Below are 26,298 nucleotides of genomic sequence, written 5' to 3'. Positions count from 1 at the left end.
GAACTGGAAAAGGAGGAGGAGGAGGAAAAGGAGAAGGAAGAAGAATGAGAAGGGGAAGAAAAGAGGAAGAGGGTGAAGGAAAGGAGAAAGGAAAAGGAGAAAGAGAGAGAGAGAAGGAACTGGAAAAGGAGGAGGAAGAGGAGGAAGGGGATTGGGAAGAAGAGAATGAGATAGTCATCGATGAAAAAAACCCCACCCTCCTCTCTTGTTTTCACACCCAAAAAGGGAATGAAAGATGGAGTGAAAGAAGGAATGAAAGAAGGAATCAAACCAAGAAGAAAAGGAAGAGGTAGAAAAGGAAGAAGAAAGAGAAGGAAAGAAAGAAGGGAAGGGGAAGAAGGAAAGGCAGAGAAGAAGGATGAGAAAAGGTGGTGGTAGAAGAGGAGGAATGAAAGAGGAGAGGAATGGGAGGAAGGAGGAGGAAAGAATGCGAAAGAAATGAAGGAGGAAGAGGAACAAGAAGGGGAAGAAAAGAAAGAGGCAGAAGAAAAGGCGAAAGGAAACGAAAAGAGGGAGAGAAGGAACTGGAAGAGCAGGAAGGGGAAGGAGAAAACGAGATATTCATCGATGAAAACAAGCCTGCCCCCCTCCCCATTTCCCCCCCTCCCCAAATCCTCAATCCCGCCCCATCAGCCGATGATCTATAACCATGATGGCGAACCTATGGCACACATGCCAGAAGTGTCACGCAGAGCCATCTCTCTAGCCGTCGCCCGTTGCTGTTCCCGGTTCCGGTGCGACAGCCAGCTGGTCTTCGCGCACGCGGGAAACCGGAAGATCAGCCGGCTAGCTGGTCTTCCCGCATGTCTGCGTGCCAGTAACCGGAAGACCAGTAACCGGAAACCGGAAGCTCAATGCACACCGGGGGAACCGCTCTTCCCATTTCTGGCGCTCCTGTGCGCGCGCGCTTCCCGTTTCGGTGCTCTGTGCCAGAAAAGGTTCGTCGACACTGATGTATAACTAACCAACGAAGACCCCAGGACGCCAAATAAAGGAAACACTCTTGTCGTGTCTTTTTTTTTTCTTCTCTTTTCTTCGCCTTTTATTTCAATTTTTTTTTTAATAGACTAAGAGGAAGTATATGAAAAACCACAAGCCAAAGTTCTTTTATGGGGGAAGAAACCCAAAAATAAAAAAAATAAATCAAATCCCAAACCCAAAAGTTAAGAAAACAAAAATAAGAAGCCGTCAAACCAACTAACACACGGACACCTAGCGAGAAATCTTGGGTTGTTTGTTTTTTTGCCCCGTACATCATCATCATATTCTTCTTTTTATCGCATGGATTTTGGCCGGCCCTTTTACCACTGACCCGCCCTCCCCAAACACCCCCTCAAACCCCCCACCCCCGAAAGAAAAAAAAAAGTGACTGTGCTGCTTGCATAGGTTTGGTCTTCACAGAAGACAAACGAGAAGAGCTGCCCCCCATCCCCCCAACCGCTACCACCCCCAAAAAGAAAGAAAAAAAAAAAGACTCTGGCTTAAACAGGCAGGCTGGTGCCTGTCCCGCGCCAACCCCGCCCCCAACCCCCCACGAGAACAATTTCATATAATCTATAGACACAAGATTATAAGGGTGCCTCTCTGTACAGAACACACACGAGATATGTACAGGATTCCCCCCGCGTCCCTCAAAAAAACATCGGGTGTCCGTCGAGCTGGAGACGTGCAGCGGGGAGACGGCGCGGACTCCGCAAAATCTCGGATCTTGAAAGCTCCGCGGGGCGCAACGCCCCTCTCCAAGCGGGGTGGTGGTGGTGGTCTCATTCCCTGGCCACCCCTTCCAATCCAACTTCCCCCCGAACGGCCAGGCTAAAGCAAACGGTCCGTGTCCTGACCCACCCCAAATCCTCGACGAGTATGACCTTGCGGATACGTCCGCCCGTTTGTCCGCTCGTACGGGCGAGACAACGAAAGGGATACAAGGACGGCGATACACAGTCGCCGCGCTCAGGAATAGCAGAATGATAATTTTTTTTTAAAAAAAAAAAGGGAAAAGAAAAGAAGACCTCCCCCTTTCCCCCCACCCCCGATTTTTTTGTTTGTGTGTGTGTGTCTTCAATTCTGGATCCTGCCTTTAAAGCAGGGTCGTTTCCTCGGCGCATGGTGGAAAGCGGCGAAGACGCCGAAGCACGGATCACGATATCCGGATGTAGGCGAGTTACGCCCACGAAATCTCACTGTTCTCTTCGGGGGGCCCCCGACCTTCCCACCCAGCTGTGTCAAGTGTGTCTCCCTCTGAAATTTCACAGGTGAATATACTTTTGTTTGTTTCGCTCTGTCCGCCAACCAACAGCCAAGGAGACCTTGGGGAGGAAACCGGGCACATCTGGGGAGCGGGCTACTGCTGGGCCCTCTCCCCCTCTCAATCCACGCAGCTAGGAGGCCAGGAAAATCATAAGGAAGAAAGCCACCACCAAGGCTAAAGGCAAATGTTCCCATTTTGGACTTGTTCCGCTGATGCTCTTCTCCAGTTTCGGCATCTCGGGGTTAAAATGATCTGTATTTGAGGGAGGGGAGAGAAAGAGAAAGGGAGAGAGGGTTAAAAAGTGGTAGGGGGAACAAACCAAGAGGTGGAAGTGTAGGGCGTGCCCTCTTTCCCCCAGTCAATCCTGCTCAAAACGGTTTTTCTCGACGGCGCGCCGCACAGGACAAGCGACCGCGACAAGGGTGCGCCAACCCTCGAGCGGAAGGCGGGGAGGGGAGACAACTCGCCACGGCCAAGTCACCACGGAACCACTCTCCGTGGGGAAAAATTCAACAAATACAAAAGTTACGGTTAATTTCGACAGAACCGTGGCTGCCAGTAACAATAAGAATAAAAGGACGTCCATCTAGAACGACGCCGAGTTACAAGGATTTCGATCAAAAAAATAAATAAATGGTAGTCACCGATAATCCCTGAAGGAAACGATTAAACGAAGTTGCGGGTCTGAAACCCCACAGGGTCTCCTGCTGGGGCAGGGGGGTGGGACTAGAAGACCTCTGAGGTCCCTTCCAACTCTTGTTATTCTCTCAAAACAGGGTTGAGTTGTCTCGCGGCGAGTTGGCCGAGTTGGCCGTCGGGAGTTGGAAGCGGCGAGTTGTCCTAGACCCGAGAATCTCCAAAATTTGGGAGATTCCTCAGCGTCTCCCAGCAAGAGGCCCAATCGGCAAGGAGGCAGGATGCTACGTTTTAAAGGGGTGGTGGTGGTCCCAGCCTCTCCACCCCCACTTTCCCGGGCAATGGTACATGGAACTCACCCAGATCCTCAATCTTCACTTCGGGCCCTATAGTGAATGGCGGAAGAGTTGGAACCGCTCTGTCCCCAGAAAACGACGCTGTGGGCAGGAGAGGGGGGGAGAAGGCATTACTTCCAGGGGTGGTGGGATACGAGAAGGACCCCTCCCCGGCAAGATTTTAGCTGCCCTCCTGTCCCCCAGGCCCAGAGTACAGGCTCCTACGATGGGTGTGGTAGTTCAGCCGACAGGCGATGTAAATTGTGAATCCGAAAACTTAAGGAGTAAGTTTTCTGCAAAGATAAATTACTTTTCCCAGGCGGGTATCGAGGGTCAGAGGGGCTGCCTTGTAATCACGGAGGGGGTGGGAGAGAAAAGAAATCTCAATCCTTCATGAGGACTAGCAGCTTGGCTTGACTGGAATTTCTCAAGGGCGGTAGTACGGATCTCGAACGCTTTTGGTACGAGGGAGTGGGGGGCGGGAAATGGAGAAAGGAAGCGGTCACTTACGGGAACGGCAGCAGACGAAGACTTTCATTCGCAGGCAGGACCGGCGATGACTGTGCATCGGAGTGGCTGGAAAACAACAACAACAGGCAAAGGACGGAATTGGTGTCGGCCATCTTTGACCCGATTCACCGTATTCCTGGCTTGGCAGGAAAAAGATTTCATCCCCAGATCTGCTGAGAGATTCTTGGGGAGTGGGGGGGGGAGCAGGAATCAGGCAGGGAAAATGAGGTGGGATGGAGCAGTGGGATGAGCAAGTTTGGGGAAACCTCCTGTTGTTTGAACAATGAGGACTAGAATTGTTTCTTTTTCTTCTTTCTTTCTTTCTTTCTTTCTTTCTTTCTTTCTTTCTTTCTTTTTTCTTTCTTTCTTTCTTTCTCTTTCTTTCTTTCTTTCTTTTCCTTTCTCCCACACTTTCCTTCCTTCCTTCCTTCCTTCCTTCCTTCCTTCCTTCCTTCCTTCTCTCTTCTTCCTTCCTTCCTTTCCTCAGTTCCTTCCTTCCTCCTACTTCCCTCCTTTCCTCTGTCTCTGTCTCTCCCTCTTGCTTTCTTTTTCCATCTTTCTTTTCCTTTCTCCCTCACTTCCCCCTCTTTTTCCTTCCTTCCTTCCTTCCTTCCTTCCTTCCTTCCTTCCTTCCTTCCTTCCTTCCTTCCTTCCTTCCTTCCTTCCTTCTCTCTTCTTCCTTCCTTCCTTTCCTCAGTTCCTTCCTTCCTCCCTACTTCCCTCCTTTCCTCTGTCTCTCCCTCTTGCTTTCTTTTTCCATCTTTCTTTTCCTTTCTCCCTCACTTCCCCCTCTTCTTCCTTCCTTCCTTCCTTCCTTTCCTGTTCCTTCCTTCCTCCCTACTTCCCTCCTTTCCTCTGTCTCTCCCTCTTGCTTTCTTTTTCCATCTTTCTTTTCCTTTCTCCCTCACTTCCCCCTCTTCTTCCTTCCTTCCTTCCTTCCTTTCCTGTTCCTTCCTTCCTCCCTACTTCCCTCGGTCTCTCCCTCTCTCCCTTCCTTCTCCACCCACCTCCAACTCCCATCCTCCCCAGCCCAATCTGGACACCTCACACCTTCTCTCCCTCCCCCCCCCCCAATTTAACACACTGGATACCTCCCAGATATTCCCCATCCAGCCAGCCCCTCTTCCTCCCCCCCCCACCTCCATGTACCCCTCCTCCTCCTCCTCCTCTCCCCCTCCCGATTTTATTTTTATTTCCTCCTCTGGATGATTTGTGAGCCATTAGCAAATTGATCCAGGGCGGATTTTCCTTGCCGAGAGCCAGAGAAGCAAGAGGGGGGAGCGTGTGGGGTAAGGGGCGAAGGGACTCGGGCTCCGATCTTGAGTAAAATGTTTAATCTCACAGCTTGATCGGAGCGCAATTACGGAGAGAAAAAGAAAATCGAATCGCGGCCGCTTTCGGCAATAGCGCTCAGCTGCCAATGGAGGAGGGGGCTTCTTTGCCCTCTAAGCTTTTAAACCAGAGATTTGAAATCTCGGGGGGGGGAGGGGAGTTGTGTCCCCCCCCGCCCCCCAAAAAAGCAGAAAATCAGCGGGTGATTTTTGGAATTTTGGGGGCGAAGGGAGACTGGCTGTTTTTTGGGAGGGGGGATTCAAATAAGACCCTAAGCCCAGAAGGTGGTTCCTTCGGTTTTCGTGCCCCTGGGTTGTGTGATCCCTGATTGATCCCTGATTGATCCCTGATTGATCCCTATGTTGTTGCTTATTCAACAACATAGGTAAGTCCTCGACTTCCGTCCGTCTGTCCGGTGAGCGTTCAAAGGGATGACAGCACCGAAAAAGGGCTGTTTTTTCCCCCCACACTTGCAACCGTTGCAATCCCCACGGTTAACGTGAGCAAAATTCGGACCTTCGGCCAACGGACTCGTATTTATGACTGTCATAGTGTCCCCGGGTGGTGGTGGTGGGGCGTGTGATCCTCCTTTGGACAAGCAAAGTCCAACGAGGAAGCTGGATTCACTTAGCAACCGTTGTTAAATGAAGCCATCCATCTGGACCCCTAAAGGTGGGAGGCAGGAGTCTTGGGTCCCTTAAAAAGGTCACACGCACACCAATTGCAAAATGTTTTTGTGAGCGGAGGAAGAGATCAAATTCACTTTATGACGAATCCGTATTGCCAAAGGTTGAGGACTGGAGGAAGGCTAGGCCGCAAGAGGCCTAAAAGATGGCTTGGTCGAGGGCTCCCCCTGGTGGACAAAAGCCATATTCTCCTGCTTAGCTGAGCTTGGTCGAGGGCTCCCCCTGGTGGATAAAAGCCATATTCTCCTGCTTAGCTGAGCTGCTAAACTGCAAAAAGAACTTAATCCCAGTTTATGCAATCGATTGCATTTTGAAGGTTTGCACCACACAGTGACGAGCTCCAGCTTGCCAAGCCTAAATGGAGTCATTTATGGGCAGTCCTCAATTTACAACCACAACTGGGAATTGGGTCCGTCACTAAGTGAATCCGGCTTCCTCCATGGACTTTGTTTGTCGGAAGCCGGCTGGGAAGGCTGATCACATGACCCTAGGACCCTGCAACAGTTGTAAACAGATCCGGTTTACCCAGGGGCCCCTAATTTTGTTCACATGATCATGGGGATGCTGCCACGGTCATAAGTCCGAGGATATGTCACTTGTTTCAGCACCGTCGAGACTTCAAACGGTCATTAAATGTGAATGGACGTAAATTGAGAACTACCTGTAGTCTGTGAGGGAGTGGGTTGTCTGAACTCGTCCTACAGGAAACCCGTTATCCTCAGATAGACCATCATTCTATGGTCTAACAAACTGTGATATACAAGTTTGGCATGGCCCTGTGGTCTCGGGGCAAAACCCTTTTAATTTGGTGTTCGATTTCGCCCACTGGGGATTCTCAAGACGGACACGTCTCCCAGTACATCGTTCCCACTCAACTGGTGTCTGGAACGACACAGCCCGAATCGGGGATGTAACGTGCAATCTTCACGACCAATAAACCCTGATCAACCCGTTTTGCATGAATTTATCAAGGACGCTGAGCCTGTCAGCTGGAAAACTGACAAGCCTGGGTTTGAGACCCGGGCGCTGCGTGAAGCGGAGAGTTCCCATTCCTTGCCTCAGCTCCTGCGCACCTAGCAGTCCGAAAGCATGCAAATGCGAGCAGATAAATAGGTACCATGGAAAATGTCTTCGGACAACAATGGTTTCCTTGGCCCTCTAGAGCTGGACACGACCGGACAAAGGGAGGTGGGGTTACAAACCGAGCCAAACTTCCTTCCTGGCCTAGCATTAGGCCGTCAATGGAGCCGCGGTGGCACAGTGGTTAGAATGCAGTACTGCAGGCTACTTCTGCCGACTGCCAGCTGCCTGCAATTTGGCAGTTCGACTCTCACCAGGCTCAAGGTTGACTCAGACTTCCCTCCTTCTGAGATCGGTTAAACAAGGACCCAGATTGTTGGGGGCAAGAGGCTGACTCTGTAAACCGCTTAGAGCGGGCTGTAAAAGCGCTGTAAAGCGATATATAAGTTTAAGTGCTATTGCCCTTCCTTCCTTCCTTCCTTCCTTCCTTCCTTCCTTCCTTCCTTCCTTCCTTCCGTCCTTCCTTCCTGTTAGAATTCAGTATTGCAGGCTGATTCTTGCCCACAAGTCTAAGTCCTATTGATAAATGCTTATCAGTTACTTATAAGTTTTTGGATTGCAACCCAAATGAAAAAACACATCCCACCGATGAAACGTTAGGGTAAAGATGAGAAAAGACGCCCGACTCACAGATGTAGTAATATTCGTGGCCAGCGTGGAACTCATAACCCAGTGAGAAGGCACTGTAACGCTGGAACTTCTCCGAGAACTTGATGGGGCTGTGTGGGGCGCGAGGCCGGTTGCATTCCCAGCGTTTGAAGCCTTGGCTGATGTCGCATGTCTGGTACCCCTCCAGGCTCACCATGTAGAGGATATACTGTTCCATGCGCCCCTCGGGCACCGAGGTGTTGTAATGGGGGCAGTAGATGTCCAGATAGTCATTGACGTTCACCTGGACCGTGTAGCCCTCTCGCCGTAAGCTGGAGAAAGAAGAGAAGGAGGAAAAGGTAATAATAATAATAATAATAATAATAATAATAATAATAATAATAATAATAATAATAATAATAATAATAATAATAATAATAATAATAATAATAATATTTTAATTTATAGACCGCCCTTCTCCCGAGGGACTCAGGGCGGTGAACAGCCAGTTAAAATACAGGAAAACAGACAATATTAAAAAACAACCCTTAAAAAACTCATTCAATTGGCCAAAACTAAAACACAATTACACCCTATAAATTATTAAAAATTTAAAACCCCAATTAATCAAATTAATTTTTACTTTATTTTTTTTTAAATCAAGCCAGTCCAGCGAGACGGAACAAATAGCTTTTAAGTTCGCGGCGAAAGGTCCTAAGGTCAGACAATTGTCGGAGTCCAGGGGGAAGCTCATTCCACAGGGTAGGAGCCCCCACAGAGAAGGCCCTCCCTTCTAAAGGTTAGCTTGGGAAGAGAGCCAGGAGGAGTTAGGCAGAGGAAGGAGGAGTTTCCATGAGGAGTTTTTCAAACACGGGTATCTGAGCATGTACAAAATGTTCTTTTCTCCCCTCTGAATAGAATAGAATAGAATAGAATAGAATAGAATAGAATAGAATAGAATAGAATAGAATAGAATAGAATTGAATTTTTTTATTGGCCATGTATGGTTGGACACACAAGGAATTTGTCTTCGGTGCATAAGCTCTCATTGTACATAAAAGAAAAGATACGTTCATCAAGAATCATAAGGTACAACACTTAATGATAGTCATAGGGTACAAATAAACAATCAGGAAACAGAAATCTGGAAAGAGAGATTGCAAGGGCCAAAAAAAAATCAGAGAAATAAGCGAAGGGAGGGTGGGAGGGAGGAAGGACAAGGAGAAGGAGTGGGTGAAAAGAAGGAAGGAAAGAGAGGAGAAAGAAGATATAGATGGAAGAAAGGAAGGAAGGAAGGGAAAGGGAAGAGTTGATAAAGAGGAGGAATGGGTGAAAAGAAGGAAGGAAAGAAAGACAGAGGAGGAGGAGATGAAGAAGGAGGAAAGGAAAGGAAGGAAGGAAAGGAGAGGAAAGGAGAGGAAAGGAAAGGGAAGAACTAAGAAGGAAAGGAAGAAGGGAAGGGAAGATGAGGAGAAATGGGTAAAAGAAGGAAAAAGGAAGGAAGGGAAGAGTTATAAAGAGGAGTGGGAGAAAAGAAGGGAAGGAAAGAAGGAAGGGGAAGGGAAGAGTTATAAAGAGGAGTGGGAGAAAAGAAGGGAAGGGAAGGAAGGAAAGAAGGAAGGATGGAAAGAAGGGGAAGGGAAGAGTTATAAAGAGGAGTGGGAGAAAAGAAGGGAAGGAAAGGAAGGAAAGAAGGAAGGACGGAAGAAAGGAAAGGGAAGGGAAGAGTTATAAAGAGGAGTGGGTGAAAAGAAGGGAAGGAAGGAAAGAAGGAAGGAAGGAAGGAAGGAAGGAAGGAAGGAAGGAAGGAAGGCATTTATCATTTCCCCATTTATCCTTTCTGTCTCAGCCAAGCTGACCTATACACAACCTCCTTCTCCGAGCCTGGGCATATTTATTTGGAGTGGGGGGGGGGAGAAACCCTTTATAATCTTTTTATCTAAAAACAGGCCCGACTCGCTCCGGAATGTCCTTGCTTTTAAATGACATCAGTGTTTCTCAGACCGCCAGGGGGGTCCCTCCAACCCCCCCCACCCCCTGGTGATGGACAGCTCCTTAAATTGGACCGGACAGCCATCTGCAGTCGTCTTGCTGCGAGTAGCCACAAGGTTGGCGAAGCCTTCACCGATCCGACAGAAAACTCGCCCCCCCCCCACTCCCACTCCCACCCCACGGGCCCAGATCTGGGTTGCAGAAGCTCCGTTTCTCCTCCTCCGCCCCCACGTCCCTTCCTTCGTTCTGATTCGCACCCATCGATCTGCTTTAAAATAAACTTTATTTACGCCGAGGGGATTTAATTTTGAACCCAGCCCCGTTCGAACGGCGGGTTAAGCCCACCGTCAAAAGCCGCCAAGGTCTCGGACAAGCCGAGTTGGTAAACTAGGATTCAAAGCCTGTTCTCTTTCCTTCCTTCCTTCCTTTCTCTTTCTCCCTCTCGCCTTCTTTTTTTTCTCTTTTCCTTCCTTTCTTCCTTCCTTCCTCTTTCTTTCTCTTTCTCCCTCTCTCTCTCACCTTTTTTTCTCTTTTCCTTCCTTCCTTCCTTTCTCTTTCTCCCTCTCTCTCTCATCTTCTTTTTTCTTTCTCTTTTTCTTTCTTCCTTCCTTCCTCTCTTTCTCTTCTCCTCTCTCGCCTTTTTCTTTTCCTTCCTCCCTCCCTCCTTCCTTCCTCCCTCCCTCTTTCCTTCCTTTCTCTTCTCCTCTCTCGCCTTTTTCTTTCTCTTTTCCTTCCTTCCTCTCTTTCTTTCTCCCTCTCTCTCACACCTTTTCCTTTCCCTTTGCCTTCCTTCCTCTCTTTCTCCCTCTCTCTCTCACCTTTTTTCTTTCTCTCGTCCTTCCTTCCTTTCTTTCTCTTTCTCCCTCTCTCTCGCTCATCTTCTTTTTTCTTTCTCTTTTTCTTCCTTCCTTCCTCTCTTTCTCTTTCTCCTTCTCTCTCCCCTTTTTTCTTTTCCTTCCTTCCTTCCCTCCCTCCCTCTTTCCTTCCTTCCTCCCTTCCTTCCGTCTCTCTCTCCCTCCCTCCCTCCCTCCCTCCCTTATTGACAGTTCGGAACAGTCTGTATGATTTTTCTCCGGATTTTTGGCAGGCGACCCCCACCCCCCGTTGCTGTTTTAAACGTGGCTGCTCCTTCTGTTTACCGCGTTTAACACGTTTTTAGATGGAATTTAAAAAGACCATTTTTTAAAAAAATATTCAATATTTTTATTGCAAACGCTTCTGCAATAAAGCCGTTTTTCGGCACCTTCCAAAGTAAGGAAGAAAAAAAAAGACAGAGAGGAAAAAGTAACACAACATACAACCACATCTTTGTGTAAGGTAGCCCTCCACTTACGACAGTTCGTTTAGTGACCGTTTGAAGCTACGACGGCCCCCCAAAAAAGCGGCTTGGGGTGGTTTTTCCAGGCTTATAACCGTTGCAGCATCCCCGGTCAAAATTCAGACGCTTGGCAACTGGCTCATACTTATGACGGTCGCAGTGTTCCTGGGGATCCCCTTTTGTGATCCTTCTTTGACGATCTTCTGACCAGCAGATGAGGAATTCCAGATCCCATCATGCTTGGTCCCACTGGGCAGAAAGACGGGGCTTCACAGTGCGGTCCAGGAAAGAGAAGGGTTGCATATTGCATTCTGCAGGAATATTTCTTAACCTCTGCTGTTTTAAAAGGTGTGGACTTGTAGCATTCTGGCTGGGGGATTCTGGGAGTGGAAGTCCACCCATCTTAAAGGATGCTGGCTGGGGGATTCTGGGAGTTGAAGTCCACCCATTTTAAAACATGTTGGCTGGGGGATTCTGGGAGTGGAAGTCTTCCCCTCTTAAAGCAGTCTGGCTGCGGGATTCTGGGAGTTGAAGTCCTCCCATCTTAAAGCAGGCTGGCTGGGGGATTCTGGGAGCTGAAGTCCACCCCTCTTAAAGCATGCTGGCTGGGGGATTCTGGGAGTTGAAGTCCTCCCATCTTAAAGCAGGCTGGCTGGGGGATTCTGGGAGTTGAAGTCCCCCCCCCCCACGTCTTAAAGCAGGCTGATATTTCTGATCTCCGGTCGCTTATTCTTAGCACCTGCCTGAGCACCTTCAGGTTGAGGATCCGGATTTTTCTCCCAGCTTTGCAAAAGGTGGACTCCTCCACCGAGGGAGCAGCTTCTCTCCCCCACTTCCCCCGAAGGTTGGTTCGAAAAGGACCCTGGAGGATTTGGGGCTCTGGAGAACAAGCCGGCCTCCTTCCCTGCAGGGGCTGTTCGAAGGAGCAGCAGCCCCAAAGCAGCTCACCATGTCAAGAGGCACTAATTGCAATCTTTGCAAGGCAATTAAGGCAAGGGAGCTCCGGAGGAAAAGCAGGTAATTGTGTGTGTGTGAGAGAGAGAGAGAGAGAGAGAGAGAGAAACGGAGGGAGGGAGGGAGGAAGAGAGAGAGAGAGAGAGAGAGAGAGAGAGTGAATTCTGGAGACATCATGGGCTCTTTCTCCCTCTCTCTCACCTTTTTTCTTTCTCTTTTCCTTCCTTCCTTCCTTCCTCTTTCTCCCTCTCTCTCGCCTTTTTTCTTTTCCTTCCTTCCTTCCTTCCTTCCTTCCTTCCTTCCTTCCTTCCTTCCTTCCTTCCTCCCTCCCTCCCTCCCTCCCATCCTTATCCCATTCCTTCTTTCCTTCTTCATCCATTCTCTCTTCCTTCCTTCCGTTCTCATCCTATTCCTTCTTTCCTTCCTCATCTTCTTTCTCTTCTTTCTTTCCTGCCATCATCGCCCTCCTTTCCTCCCTCCCTTCCATCCTTACCCTATTCCTTCTTCATCCACTTTCTCCCTCCCTTCCTTCTGTTTTTAATCCTATTCCTTCCTTCCCTCCCTTCTCCCTCACACCTCTTCCTTCCATCTTTCCTTTCTCATCTTTCCTTCCTCTTTCTTTCCTTTTTACCCATCCCTCCTCCCTATACACTCTTTCTTCCATCCTTTCTTCCCTTCATACCCCTCTTTTTCCTTCTCCTTCTCCCCCTCCTCCTCCTCCCTTTCTCTTCTTTTCTTCCTCTTTCTTTTTTACCCCTTCCTTCCTTCCTTACACCCTCCTCTTCCCTTTCTCATCTTTTCTTCCTCTTTCTTTGCTTTTCACCTTCCTTCCTTCCTCACCCCTCCTCCTCCTCCCTCTCATCTTTTCTTCGTTTCACCCGTTCATCTTCCCTATCCCTTCCTCCTTTCTCTCCTTTCCTCCCTCCCTCCCCATCTTACAGCCCCATAGAGTTACAAACCGTAAAATCTAAACCCTGCAAAATTAAAAAATAAAAATATAACAATAGCCAGGAAAGACCCCCCACTCCCGTCAAACACAAGCTACCATCTTATTCACCTTGATGAACGTATCTTTTCTTTTATGTGCACTGAGAGCATATGCACCAAGACAAATTCCTTGTGTGTCCAATCACACTTGGCCAATAAAAAATTCTATTCTATTCTATTCTATTTAACCCATCCATCCTTCATCCTTCTTTTTTAATCCTCACGCCAGCTCTTATATCCTGTTCCAGCTTCGACCCCTGTCAGAGGCAATTTCATGGGAACCCAGCCCTGTGGTGGGCCGAGGATGATGGGTCCTGCCATTCCAGAGGACGCCAAGGCTGGGGGCTGCGAGGTTTTGCACGCTGGCTGGCTGGCGGGGGTCCAGAAATCCACCTCTCCCCCCCCCCCGTGCTTCCACCACCGCTAATCCTGTTACCCAATTCCGGCAAGCGGGGGTCTCTCTTGGGAGCCTCCATTATGCTGATCTTGTGTCACAAGCCAGGCTCTGATCTGCTCCAGGGAGACCCCCGCCGGCTCTAATCGGGGGCCGCTTTGATAATTGTGACAGCCTGAGACGCGGCCCGCTGACACACACTTACACACACACACATATGCGTGCGCACACACAAACACGCCGAGCCCGAGGCTCGCCAATTAATTAGCTTCCGCGAAAAAGACGGCGCGGCACGAGCAACAGGAACCGCGGTGACATCTGCAATGGTGCATTGAGGTCGGGGGAAAAAAAAATAAAAATAAAAATAGAAAAGAGTCCTTCTTTTTTCTTCTCTCTCTCTCTCTTCCTTCCCTTTCTCCAAATCATCTTTCGACCTCCGTCAGGGGCCTCAACCACCTTGCAAAACTGCAGAAACAGAGGTTGCTCTTCAGCCGGTTTATACCGGTTCAGGAGAACCGGTAGTGGAGATTTCGACATTGCCGTGAGCACGGACAACTGATCGCCGTGTGCGCATGCAGGCCAGAAAGCCCGGACGACAAACAGGCAAGGCCGTGCGTGCCGGGTAACCTGGCTTCGCGTGCTACTTTAGGCCTAGGTTCGCCATCATTGGCTCTTATGCCGTCCTATTTAGGCACGGTTTCGAGGCTGGGCGAATGCGCGGAAGGCCGGGCGGAAGGTGTGTGAGCGAAGTGAGCATGTGCGCGGCGAACTGGTAGCAGCGAAATGTGAAACCCCACCACTGTATAGAACCGACCCCCACCCCCTTTGGCGTGTGCCAGAGGTGGGTTTCAGCAGGTTCTGACCAGTTCCGGAGAACCAGTAGCAGAAATTTTGAGTAGTTCGGAGAACCGGTAGTAAAAATTCTGGCTGGCCCCGCCCCCATCTAGTCTCTGCCTCCCGAATCCCAGCTGATCGGGACGGAATGGGGATTTTGCAGTTACCTTCCCTTGGACTGGGGTGAGAATGGAGATTTTACAGTATCCTTCCCCTGCCACGCCCACCAAGCCACGCCCACAGAACTGGTAGTAAAAAAAATTTGAAACCCACCACTGGCACGGACGCCCAAAAATGCACCAACAAGAGGCAATTGCAAGGGTGTGAACGTTTATACACCTCTAACTCCTTGGAAAACGGCGAGAAAAAAATAGCCGCAAACTGGCGGCCCTCATGAGCTCTCAATCACCCAGCTTACGGCTCTAATAAATTTCGCCACACATTGTGCAATTCTAACTTTCCTTTCCTTTCTTCGTCCCGCCCCGTCAACTTTTTCCTTGCGTGTCGGGACCATCCGGCGCGCAATCCGGAGAACTGGATTGTGCTGCAGGAGATGTCCGAGCCGAAGGTTCAGAGGCCTTCCGTGCATGCTCAGAAGCTGTGTTTTTGAGCCCCTTCGTTCTCCAGCTCGGCTTTCTTGGCAAGGCACCTCATCCCAGGAAAACCAAGCTTTGACCATCTGCTGCCTCTTCGGAATTGGAAAAAAATCCGGCGTGGGGGCGTTGTTTTTTCCCCCTGTCGGCTGGAAGAAGAGAAGATGCTCAGAATCGGGGTGAATCGCCCTGCTCCGGAACTGCCTGCAGCCATTCCCGTTCGGGCTCCGTGCCATCTTCTCTCCCAAAGCATCTGCCATGCCAATTTTTCTGGAACATGCCAGCTCTTCCCACCAGCCTAAGATTCATGCCTGGGAATGTTCCCGTGGATTTAGGTCTCTGACAAGCCAGGACGGGCCCTCCGCGCTTGGCGAGCGTCCTGCGAAAAACCCAAGCAGGACTGAGTCAGATCCTGCCAGTCAGATCCTGTGTTGGCATCGTCAGGCCGTGTGGTTGGGCAGCTTGGCACGGGGGGCAAGGGGGGGCGGCACGGGCATCGTGGTTTGCCAAGCGAGCTTTACGGCTCGGCCTGGCTGCGTTGACATAAATAATCACATAGCATATTGGACGTGGCGGTAGCTGGAGACAGCCGAGTAGAAACTAGAAAGACTTGCAAACAGAAATATAGGTGGGCCTGGACGATCCTAGGTAGAGGCAGATATTTCTCTGAGAATATTATCTGCTGAACAAAACTCCGCACTGGCAACACGAAAGGCATCCGGCCAGTAAAACACTCAGCTCCATTCATTTGCCCAAGACTCCACCCCCGCAAGGGATTATGGGGTCGTTAAAAGACGATGATGATAACGATTTAGTGACTCTTCGGAGTTACCACGGCACTAAAAACAGTGACTCTGGAGCGTTTTTTCACACCCTCGCAACACTCCCCGTGGACGCCCGATCAAAATTCAGACGCTTAAGGCAACCGACTCGTCTTTATGACGGTCGCGGGGGGGGTGGGGTGGAAATAGCGCGACCCCCTTTGGCGATCGCCTGACCAGCAAAGCTAACAAGGAAGACCGATTTCGTTTAACGACCCGCGTGGCCTAACTTTACAGCGGCGGTGGCGATTCCCTTAACGACGGGTGGGGGGAAGGACGGTCGTAAACACTGTCTCTCTTCCTCCCCTTCCTTTCAGAAGAGAGGGCCCCCTTCCTTGCGCCTCCTACAAGATGCCAGGACAGCGCAAGTAGACTGCCTCTGCTTGAGGAGGCTCTATTCCTCCCCTTAAGAGGCCACGCCTCGCACCTCCTGTTGATGCCGGAAGAAGGCAGGTAGACTGCCTCTACTAAGGAGGCTCTATTCCTCCCCTTAAGAGGCCAGGCCTCCCGCCTCCTGCTGGTGCCGGGACAGCGCAGGTAGACTGCCTCTGCTTGAGGAGGCTCTATTCCTCTCCTTAAGAGGCCAGGCCTCCCATCTCCTGCCGGTGCTGGGAGAGTGCAGGTAGACTTGCCTCTACTAAGGAGGCTCAATCCCTTCCTCCTGTGGAATTTCGGCTTGCTCGGCAAGGTATAAAGACATTTCAAGCGAGGTTTTGCAAGAGCACAAACCGGTTGTCGCTTGTCACAAAGGTGTGCAGAGAACACCCCGTTCGGTTCCCTCTGGGGAGGGGGCCGCTGGGACGTCACCCCCCCTCCCCAGGAGAGCGTCTCCTGCCATGGGGCTTATTAAGTCACAGCAGGCTGGTAAACAGGCCTCTTAATCAAGCGAAGGGTTAGAGAGACGCTCCTCCCGAGGGGAACCCGAGCGTGCTAGGATCTGACACCCAGCCAGAAGCTGAGAGTGAGAAAAACACAAACTTAATCCCGCTTACCGTTCTCCAGAACAAGATTCTGCCTCCCCACACACACACACACACCCCACCGGCTCTTAATCTGCAAGGACAGGATAAAAGTCTTAGAAAAGGAACTAAAAGGAGGGCGGGAAAGCACTCTGTACATGCCCAGAGGCAGCAGTGTCAGTCCTATGGCAGAGTGGGGAAGGAGAGAAAGATGGAAGGCCAAACTGCGAAGATGGGAGGGGAGGGGAGGAGGGAGGAGAGAGAGAAAAAAGGAAAGAGAGGGAAAGAGAGAAGAAAGAAAGAAAAAGAGAGAGAGAGAGAAGGAGGGAGGGAGGAAGGAAGAAAGGAAGGAAGGAAGGAGACAAGTGGAAGGATGGAAGGGGAATTAGAGGGGAGGGAAGGAAAGATTGAAAGAAAGTGGAGGGAGGGAGGGAGGGAGGAAGGACAATTAAAGGAGAAGGAAGGAAGGAAGGAAGGAGAAGTGAAGGATGGATGGATGGATGGATGGATGGATGGATGGATGGATGGATGGATGGATGGAAGGGGAATTAGAGGGGAGGGAAGGAAAGACTGAAAGAAAGAAAGAGGGAAGGAGGAAGGAAGGACAATTAAAGGAGAAGGAAGGAAGGAAGGGAGGAAGGAAGGAAGGAGGGAGGGAGACAAGTGAAGGATGGATGGATGGGGAATTAGAGGGGAGGAAAATGCCAACAGTCGCAATGACTTGTATTTTTTTACAACAGCCCTGCAAGGCAGGCATGGCAGAACAGGGTGAAGTAAAAACAAACCCACCACCATCCCTCCTTCTCTGAAGCCGCCTTTGGCGTTTTGCAAATTCTGGGAGCATTAAAAAAAAAAAAGTAATTAGAAGGGGAGAGAGAGAGAGAGAAGGGAAAAAAATAGGAGAAGAAAAGATCGATCCGGCACGGATTACAGCCATTTGTATGGAGATAAATGCCTCTGTGCCTGCTTAAAGATTTCTCTAAGTGGAAAGAGCTGTCTATCTCCCCAAGAAGGGAGGCAGGCTCTGTTTATTCAGAATATTAAGCAAAAAACCCCCAGCTCTGGCGGGGAGGAATCTTAAACCAATTTGCACAAGCCGGATCGCGTAAAGCTTTTTTATGCTCATTTGCATTTCCAGAATAAAAGAAACCGACTTTTATATCTCTCTCTTTCTTCTCTGTCATATCTGTCTGTCTGTCTATCTATCTATCTATCTATCTATCTATCTATCTATCTATTTATCTATCTATCTATCATCTCTATCTAATCTATTTTCCTGTCTTTATCTATCTATTATCTATCCATCTATCTATCCTTTTATCTCTCTCTCTCTCTCTCTCTCTCTCTCTCTCTCTCTCTCTCTCTCTCTCTCTCTCTCTCTCTCTCTATATATATATATATATATATATATATATATATATATATATATATATATTTATATATGATGCTATTCGGTTCTCTCCATGTAAAATTGGAAGTGTCTTGGCGACGTTTCGACGAAGTCTCATGCGTCATCTTCAGGCTTCAGCCGTGCTTCTGGGAGCAAGAAGCACGAAGCTGAAGGAGACAGAAGCACGAAGCTGAAGCCTGAAGATGACAAATGAGACTTCGTCGAAACGTCGCCAAGACACTTCCAATTTTACGCGGAGAGAACCCAATAGCCAAGGACCTACATCCAAACACCGAAACCTCAGAAAACATATATATATATATATATATTCTGTCATATCTATCTCTATATCTATCTATCATCTCTCTCTCTCTCGTCACCTCTCTCTAATTTCTCTCTCTTCTCTGTCATATCGATCACTATATCTTTATATCTATCTATCATCTATTTATCTATCATCTCTCTCTCTCCTGTCATCTCTCTCCCCACCTCTCTCTCTCTCTCTCTCTCTATATATATATATATATATATATATAATTTCTCTCTCTTTCTGTCATATCTATCACTATATCTATATATCTATCATCTATTTATCTATCATCTCTATCTACTGTATCTTCTGCCATCTCTCTTCTCCCCCCCCCTCTCTCTATATATATTTCTGAGGTTTTCGCAGGTGTTTGTATGTAGGTCTTTGGTTATTCGGGTTTTCTCCCGCGTAAAATTGGAAGTGTCTTGGCGACGTTTCGACGAAGTCTCTTTCGTCATCTTCAGGCTTCGTGCTTCTGGGAGCAAGAAGCACAAGCTGAAGGGAGACAGAAGCACGAAGCTGAAGCCTGAAGATGACAAATGAGACTTCGTCGAAACGTCGCCAAGACACTTCCAATTTTACGCGGGAGAGAACCCGAATAGCCAAGGACCTACATCCAAACACCCGCGAAAACCTCAGAAAACATATATATATATATATATATATATTCTGTCATATCTATCTCTATATCTATCTATCATCTCTCTCTCTCTCGTCACCTCTCTCTAATTTCTCTCTCTTCTCTGTCATATCGATCACTATATCTTTATATCTATCTATCATCTATTTATCTATCATCTCTCTCTCTCCTGTCATCTCTCTCCCCACCTCTCTCTCTCTCTCTCTATATATATATATATATATAATTTCTCTCTTCTGTCATATCGATCACTATATCTATATATCTATCATCTATTTATCTATCATCTCTCTATCTACTGTATCTTCTGCCATCTCTCTCCCCTCTCTCTATATATATTTCTGAGGTTTCGCAGGTGTTTGTATGTAGGTCTTTGGTTATTCGGTTCTCTCCATGTAAAATTGGAAGTGTCTTGGCGTTTCGACGAAGTCTCATGCGTCATCTTCAGGCTTCAGCTTCGGCTTCTGGGAGCAAGAAGCACGAAGCTGAAGGAGACAGAAGCACGAAGCTGAAGCCTGAAGATGACGAATGAGACTTCGTTGAAACGTCGCCAAGACACTTCCAATTTTACGCGGGAGAGAACCCGAATAGCCAAGGACCTACATCCAAACACCCGCGAAAACCTCAGAAAACATATATATATATATATATATATATATTCTGTCATATCTATCTCTATATCTATCTATCATCTCTCTCTCTCTCCTCACCTCTCTCTAATTTCTCTCTCTTCTCTGTCATTTCGATCACTATATCTTTATATCTATTTATCTATCATCTCTCTCTCTCCTGTCATCTCTCTCCCCACCTCTCTCTCTCTCTCTCTCTCTATATATATATATATATATATATATAATTTCTCTCTCTTTCTGTCATATCTATCACTATATCTATATATCTATCATCTATTTATCTATCATCTCTATCTACTGTATCTTCTGCCATCTCTCTTCTCCCCCCCCCTCTCTCTATATATATTTCTGAGGTGTCTTGGCGTTTCGACGAAGTCCCTTTCGCCACCTTCAGGCTTCGTGCTTCTGGGAGCAACATTGCTCCCAGAAGCACGAAGCTGAAGCCTGAAGATGACGAATGAGACTTTGTCGAAACGTCGCCAAGACACTTCCAATTTTACGCGGGAGAAAACCCGAATAACCAAATATATATATATATATATATAATTTCTCTCTCTTTCTGTCATATCTATCACTATATCTATATATCTATCATCTATTTATCTATCATCTCTCTCTATCTACTGTATCTCCTGTCATCTCTCTCTCTCTCTCTCATTTCTCTCTCTTCTGTCATATCTATCACTATATCTCTATATCTATCATCTATCAATCATCTATCTATCTATCTTCTGTTAACTCTCTCTATCATTTCTCTCTCTCTTCTGTCATATCTATCACTATATCTCTCTATCTATTATCTCTCTCTATGTCATATTTATCTATCTTTATATCTTTATATCTCTCTATCTCTCTATCATCTATACCTCTATATACCTAGCTATACCTCTATACCTCTGTACCTAGCTATCAATCTCTATCACTCTCTCTCAACACACACACGTGTGTGTATATATACAGATATATGTGTGTGTGTGTTTATATGTGTGTGCGCTCTCTCTCTCTCGCGCACACACACATACACAGAGGTAGTCCTCAACCTTACGACCACAACCGAGTCAGAATTTCCGTTGCTAAGTGAGACACCGGCGAAGCTCGCTTCGCCCCCCCTCCCACGCCTCCCCCTTGCGGCGTCTCGTTAAGCGCGTCACTGCGGCGGTTCCCAATCAGCGACGTTTCGTTGTTAAGGCGAACCTGGCTGTCCCCGCGGGTTCTGCGGCCGGACTAGAAGACCTCCGAGGGGCCCCTCCCCGCTTCCTGTTAATTCTGGATTCCAGAATCGTGTCTCGAATGGGATGGCAACTGGCGGGGGGGAATTCGGAAGAATTTGGGGAAGTTGCTTTTGTCCTTGCAACAGCCATCCCTCAAGAGCGGGGGGTGGGGGGGCAGGGGTGTGTGTGCCCAAAATCCCCCCCCCAACACTCTCTTAGCCTTGAGCTTTGCCTTATAACGTGCGGTGCGCTTGCTGGTTGTACGAAAGGACACCATAATTCACTTTCTCACCAGAGAACTGCTTGGCTGCCTTTCCTGTCTCAAAACTCTGCCACAGCAACGCTGGGGGTGGGAAGGGAGCGAGTGGGAATTCCGGCGACGGGAAGAAGGGCAGGATTTGACACCCAGGGTTCGGACGCCGCTGTCCTACCTTGCAGGGGTGCCGTGACACCACCGTTCGCGGCTCGCGCGCCTGGGCTACGAAAGCTGCAGACGGAGTCTCGAGGACGAGTCCTCGTCTTTGTAAAAAAAGTCTTTGCAAATCAAGACAGCCCACGACTTTACGGACAGCTCGTTTAGGGACCGTTTCCAACTTACGACGGCACTAAAAAAAACCAACCACCCGGTTTTCACCTTTACGAGCCGTGCAGCATCTCGTAAAATCAAAATTGAGGCGTTTGGCAACTGGCTCGTATTTATGACGGTCGTGGCGTCCCGGGGGAATGGGGTGTGTGTGCCCAAAATCCCCCCCCCAACACTCTCTTAGCCTTGAGCTTTGCCTTATAACGTGCGGTGCGCTTGCTGGTTGTACGAAAGGACACCATAATTCACTTTCTCACCAGAGAACTGCTTGGCTGCCTTTCCTGTCTCAAAACTCTGCCACAGCAACGCTGGGGGTGGGAAGGGAGCGAGTGGGAATTCCGGCGACGGGAAGAAGGGCAGGATTTGACACCCAGGGTTCGGACGCCGCTGTCCTACCTTGCAGGGGTGCCGTGACACCACCGTTCGCGGCTCGCGCGCCTGGGCTACGAAAGCTGCAGACGGAGTCTCGAGGACGAGTCCTCGTCTTTGTAAAAAAAGTCTTTGCAAATCAAGACAGCCCACGACTTTACGGACAGCTCGTTTAGGGACCGTTTCCAACTTACGACGGCACTAAAAAAAACCAACCACCCGGTTTTCACCTTTACGAGCCGTGCAGCATCTCGTAAAATCAAAATTGAGGCGTTTGGCAACTGGCTCGTATTTATGACGGTCGTGGCGTCCCGGGGGAATGGGGTGCGTGTGTGTGTCGCGTGATTTCCCTCTTCGGCAACCTTCCAACCACGCAATGTCAGCGGGAGGAAACCGATTCACTTAACCCCCGTGCCCCTCCCTGAAGGACGGCAGGGATTCGCTTAACGGCGGTGGCGAGGAAGCTCGTAAAACGGCGCAAAACTCAACTCAATGGCCGTCTCGCTCGGCCACCGGGAACGCTGCGGGCTCCAACCTGGTCGTACGTAGAGGACGGCCCGCGCGCCGGTTGTTCAATGTCACGGCTTAGGAAAGAGCGACGCATGGATTGGCACAATAATATTAAAACGCAATTTTAATTTAATTTTTTTAATTAATGTTTTATCCTGTATATATATATATATATTTATATATGGCTGTAAACCGCCCTGAGTCCCTAGGGAGATAGGGCGGTATAAAAGTATGAATAATAAATAAAATAAATAAATAAATAAAAATATTATTTTACCCCGGGGAGAGGGAAGGCTCAATAATTCCAGCCAGGGGAAGAAAAAAAAAAAAGTCTGCCTGGCATCGAGTTCAGAGAAGGCCTTAAATGTCCCTCGGGAAAGGAAATGCCAGTCCCTTTATCTCACCCACTCAGCGTGGGTGTTCTGACGTTGAGCCTCCAGCTTCAGAGGCAGTCTACCTTGGAGAAACCAAAGATGGACGGACAGCCCCCAAAAACACCCCTGTTGTGGACCTTGCTTCCCCACCTCCGTGGGAAGCTCTGCAAACACACACACACACACACACACACACACACACACACACGGCAGGTTGGCCGAGGAAGAGTTAAGCGCCCCCCCCCCCAGGCAGAACGGAGTGGCATTGCTTCTGCACGACTGGGTTTTTAGAACAGCTTTCACGGGCGGCGAATGACACTTTCCATCATCCTGTCGGGGGGAAGCTGGGCGGGCAGAGGAGAAGGAGGCTGGCAGGGCTACGGCAGGGGAGAGCGGGCCAAGCACGGCACCCGGGGGACCCCCCACCCCCCCGAGACCACCCTCCCGGACGCTTTGGCAAGGAGGAAGCAAGGAGCAGGAACACAGGAGTAAGACACAGGATGCAGTCCGTGCCAGCCAGAGACGGGCACAGGGTGGGTACCACAGCGGGCAGCTTGTCACTGGCGGAGGGAAAGCAGACCAGGATGTTGTCAACGCACCCAAAGGTTGCATTGTGTCTATCCGAGATAGATAGACAGATAGATCGATAGATCGATAGATAAGATAGATAGATAGATAGATAGATAGATAGATAGATAGATAGATAGATAGATAGATATAGATAGAAAGAGAATGATAGATATATAGAATGAATGATAGATATAGATAGATAGATAGATAGATAGATAGATAGATAGATAGATAGATAGATAGAAGATAGATAGATATAGATAGAAAGAGAATGATAGATATATAGAATGAATGATAGATATAGATAGATAGATAGATAGATAGATAGATAGATAGAAGATAGATAGATAGATAGATAAGAGAGAAAGATGATAAGAGATTAGCTAGATAGATGAGAGATTAGATAGATAGATAGATAGATAGATAGATAGATAGATAGATAGATAGATAGATAGATAGATAGATAGTGGTGGGATTCAGCCAATTCGCACCATTTCGGGAGAACCAGTTGTTAACTTTCTGAGCAGTTTGGCAAGCTGGTTGTTGGAAGAAATCATTAGGGCAGAGAACCGGTTGTTAAATTATTTGAATCCCACCACTGGATAGATAGATTGATAGAGGATAGAGAATGATAAAGATAGATAGATAGATAAATAGATGAGAGAAAGATAGATAGATAATGATTAAAATAGAGAATAATATAGTTAGATATAGGTTGAATGATAGATAAAGATAAAGATAGATAGATAGAGGATAGATAGATAGAAAATGATACAGATAGTTATAGACTGATATAGAGATAGATAGATAGATAGATAGATAGATAGATAGATAGATAGATAGATAGACAGACAGACAGATAGACAAGAGAGAAAGATAATAGAGATTAGCTAGATAGATGAGAGGATAGATAGATAGATAGATAGATAGATAGATAGATAGATAGATAGATAGATAGATAGATAGATAAGGACCCCTCCCGGCTGTTAATAGCAGGCAGGAAAGCAAGCCTGGCTGAAAGCAAAGCATGATGGGAATATCCCTTCCTGCTTAGAGATGCTTGGGTACGGATTCTATGGACATTTTCAACTCCAGACTAGTCAAGAGAGGAAAACAACTTCGGAAACCGCTCTGAATTTCAGGATGAGCTGACAGACCGGTTTGCAGGATGGGCAGCCCTCCATTTTTGGGGTCCACCGCCCCCCCCTTTTTCTGGATGGGGCGCTCAATCGTCGCTCTTGCCAAAGGCAGGGCGAGATCCAACAATTGACTACAAGGCCCAGGCAGGATTATAATTATGACCCAAGCTTTGAGACATGTTTCTAGCAATCCAAAGAGACCGGTATAGACGCCCAAAGAGCCTTCTGCGCGTGCTCAGAAACCCCTCTCCTTTTGCACTCTCGACACGCCAAGCTCGGCTTTCCAGTTTTGTCTTGTGTGCCGGCCTTCTGCGCGTGCTCAGAAACCCCTCTTTGCATTCTCGAAAGGCCAGTTTTCTCTTCTGCAGCCGTGGGAGGGAGGGATACATTTCTTTTCACACCTACGACGGTGGAAATCCGCTGTAGTATAATAAGGATACTCAGCCGAAGATGCTGTGTGTCACACGCTCAGCTACCGAGCTGCCTTGCCCACAGGGAGGGAGGGCGGTGCTGGCTTGGCCTCTTCCTGCCAAAAACGGGGTTCACAGCTCCACGCCCCGCTTCCCACGATCTGGGCTAACAGGTCCTGCTTTGTCTCCGCCAACAGAAAAGGGCCCCGAGTGCAAATTGCGCAAGGGACATCTCCCCGTGTTGCAACCCCGGCGCTCCAGATGCGCCAGAGTTTTTAAGAAAAACCCACTTTGCACATGCCTCCGGGCAAAGACGCGTCTTGTTTCGCAGGGTGAAGGTTTTGGGGCAGGGGGCTCCAAGCTTGCAATTCTGACTTGGCTGGTAGGGAGACCCTTCCTCCTAAGCTGTCCTTTCTCTGTTTGTTTATTTCATTTAAAACTCACATTTATGACCGCCGTGTGATCTCCTCTTGCAAGCCAAGTGGAGGGGGGGGGGAAGGAAAGCTGGATCCACTTAACGACCACGTGACGGATGGAACGACGGCAGCGAAACATCGTCAAACGGGCCCCCCCGACGAGTTTCTCGCTTAGCCGCATCAATTTTCAGCCTCCGTTTTGGCCGTTAAAAGTCGAGGATGTCGCTGTATTTTATTTTTCATTTGTTTATTTTTGTTGGCTTTTTAGCACAGGGACCTTAATAATAATTTTTTAAAAAGCAACAATTTGGGGACAGACTGAAGAATTGCACTGAAATTCAGCAGGGGTGGCTATTTTAGTTTTGTTTACGGAAGGCTTTTTAACAACCAGAATTTTCGTCGCTAAGCAAGGCGGTTTTTAAGTGAATCCCTGCCCGATTTTGCAGCCATGATCAAAAGTGAGATGCTTCACAACTGACTCATACTTATGACGGTTGCAGTCCCAGATCTGACAAGCAAAGCCAGGGACAATCGTGTGACTGATTTAACAATGGCGGCGATTCGTTTAACGACGGGGGGGGGGGTGCGTGGGGAGAAAGGTTGTCAAAGGGGACGTAACTCAGATAACAAATGTCTCACTTAGCAACATAAATCCTGGGTTCAATTGTGATCGTAAGTCGAGGACTGCAATGAAAAGATTGTCGAGGACTGAAAACGAAACAGATATACAGACAACCAAATCATTTGCAAAGGTCTCCTCTGAACCCTGGAAATTAGCTGAACTTAATCTTAATTTACACCCCAATTCAGCCCACCATAGATTCCTCCGCTTTGACAAGAGTCCCAATAGACCCAGTTCGGCTCCCTGTCAAACCACGAATCGTGGTTAATGAGCTAAACCGGCACCTGCCAGTATCAAAGAAACAGATTTGCTGAATTCCAATAAGCAATTTTTTTCCGCCTTGTTGCCCAACTGGCCATCGTGATACTCAAAAGCAAGGAAAAAAACCCGACGGGTTTGACAAGGAGACGCTAACAAAGCAAACCACAGACAGACATATGGGTCTGCGTTATTGCCTCTTTCCCAGGAACCGGTATTTTTACTCATTCATACAACCGCAAGATGATGGTTTCGCCTTGGGAGCCAGTTTGTGGACACGCCCTGACGTTGTGGTTGGTAAGCCAGGCTTGCTGGCTTATTGCGATTCGGGCGTTTTACTCAGCAAACCACGATTAGGTGAAGAAAAGCCGAGCATCGTGGGGCAAACCAGGATACAGTGTGCTTCCTAGGCCTGGATGGAGCTATGTTCTGTCCTTTTGGGTATTACGGGTTAAAAAAAAAAAAAAAAGAGCCCTTCGGTTCGTGCAAAATAAAACGTGGAATTTAAAGTTTGCAAAAAATATTGAGAGTTGTGGTTGATCTTCTTTTTCCTGGATGAAGGGAAGGAAAGAAGGAAAAAGAAAAAGGGAGGGAGGG

At 48.3% G+C, this 26,298-nt stretch overlaps 1 protein-coding gene across 3 annotated transcripts in view; it reads right to left on the bottom strand.

Annotated features, from left to right (window-relative positions):
- Positions 1-1,511: 1,511 nt before the first annotated feature.
- Positions 1,512-26,298, bottom strand: part of EFNA3 (ephrin A3) — an 85,279-nt gene continuing 60,492 nt past the window's right edge. The window contains exons 3-6 of one of the 3 annotated variants that reach the window (XM_058160430.1): positions 7,458-7,747; positions 3,730-3,795; positions 3,244-3,321; positions 1,512-2,500 (exon numbers count right to left, since the gene is read on the bottom strand). In XM_058160430.1, the coding sequence (XP_058016413.1) occupies positions 2,379-2,500; positions 3,244-3,321; positions 3,730-3,795; positions 7,458-7,747 (556 nt within the window). In that variant the 3' untranslated portion in view covers positions 1,512-2,378. The remainder of the gene's footprint in view (positions 2,501-3,243; positions 3,322-3,729; positions 3,796-7,457; positions 7,748-26,298) is intronic. The other 2 variants (XM_058160428.1, XM_058160429.1) reach the window with 2 other exon arrangements.

Source organism: Ahaetulla prasina, chromosome 17 (genome assembly GCF_028640845.1).
Source record: "Ahaetulla prasina isolate Xishuangbanna chromosome 17, ASM2864084v1, whole genome shotgun sequence".
In the NCBI taxonomy this organism is placed as follows: domain Eukaryota; kingdom Metazoa; phylum Chordata; class Lepidosauria; order Squamata; family Colubridae; genus Ahaetulla; species Ahaetulla prasina.
Note: the sequence above shows the minus strand (reverse complement) of the source record. Positions and strands in the feature narration are given on the sequence as shown.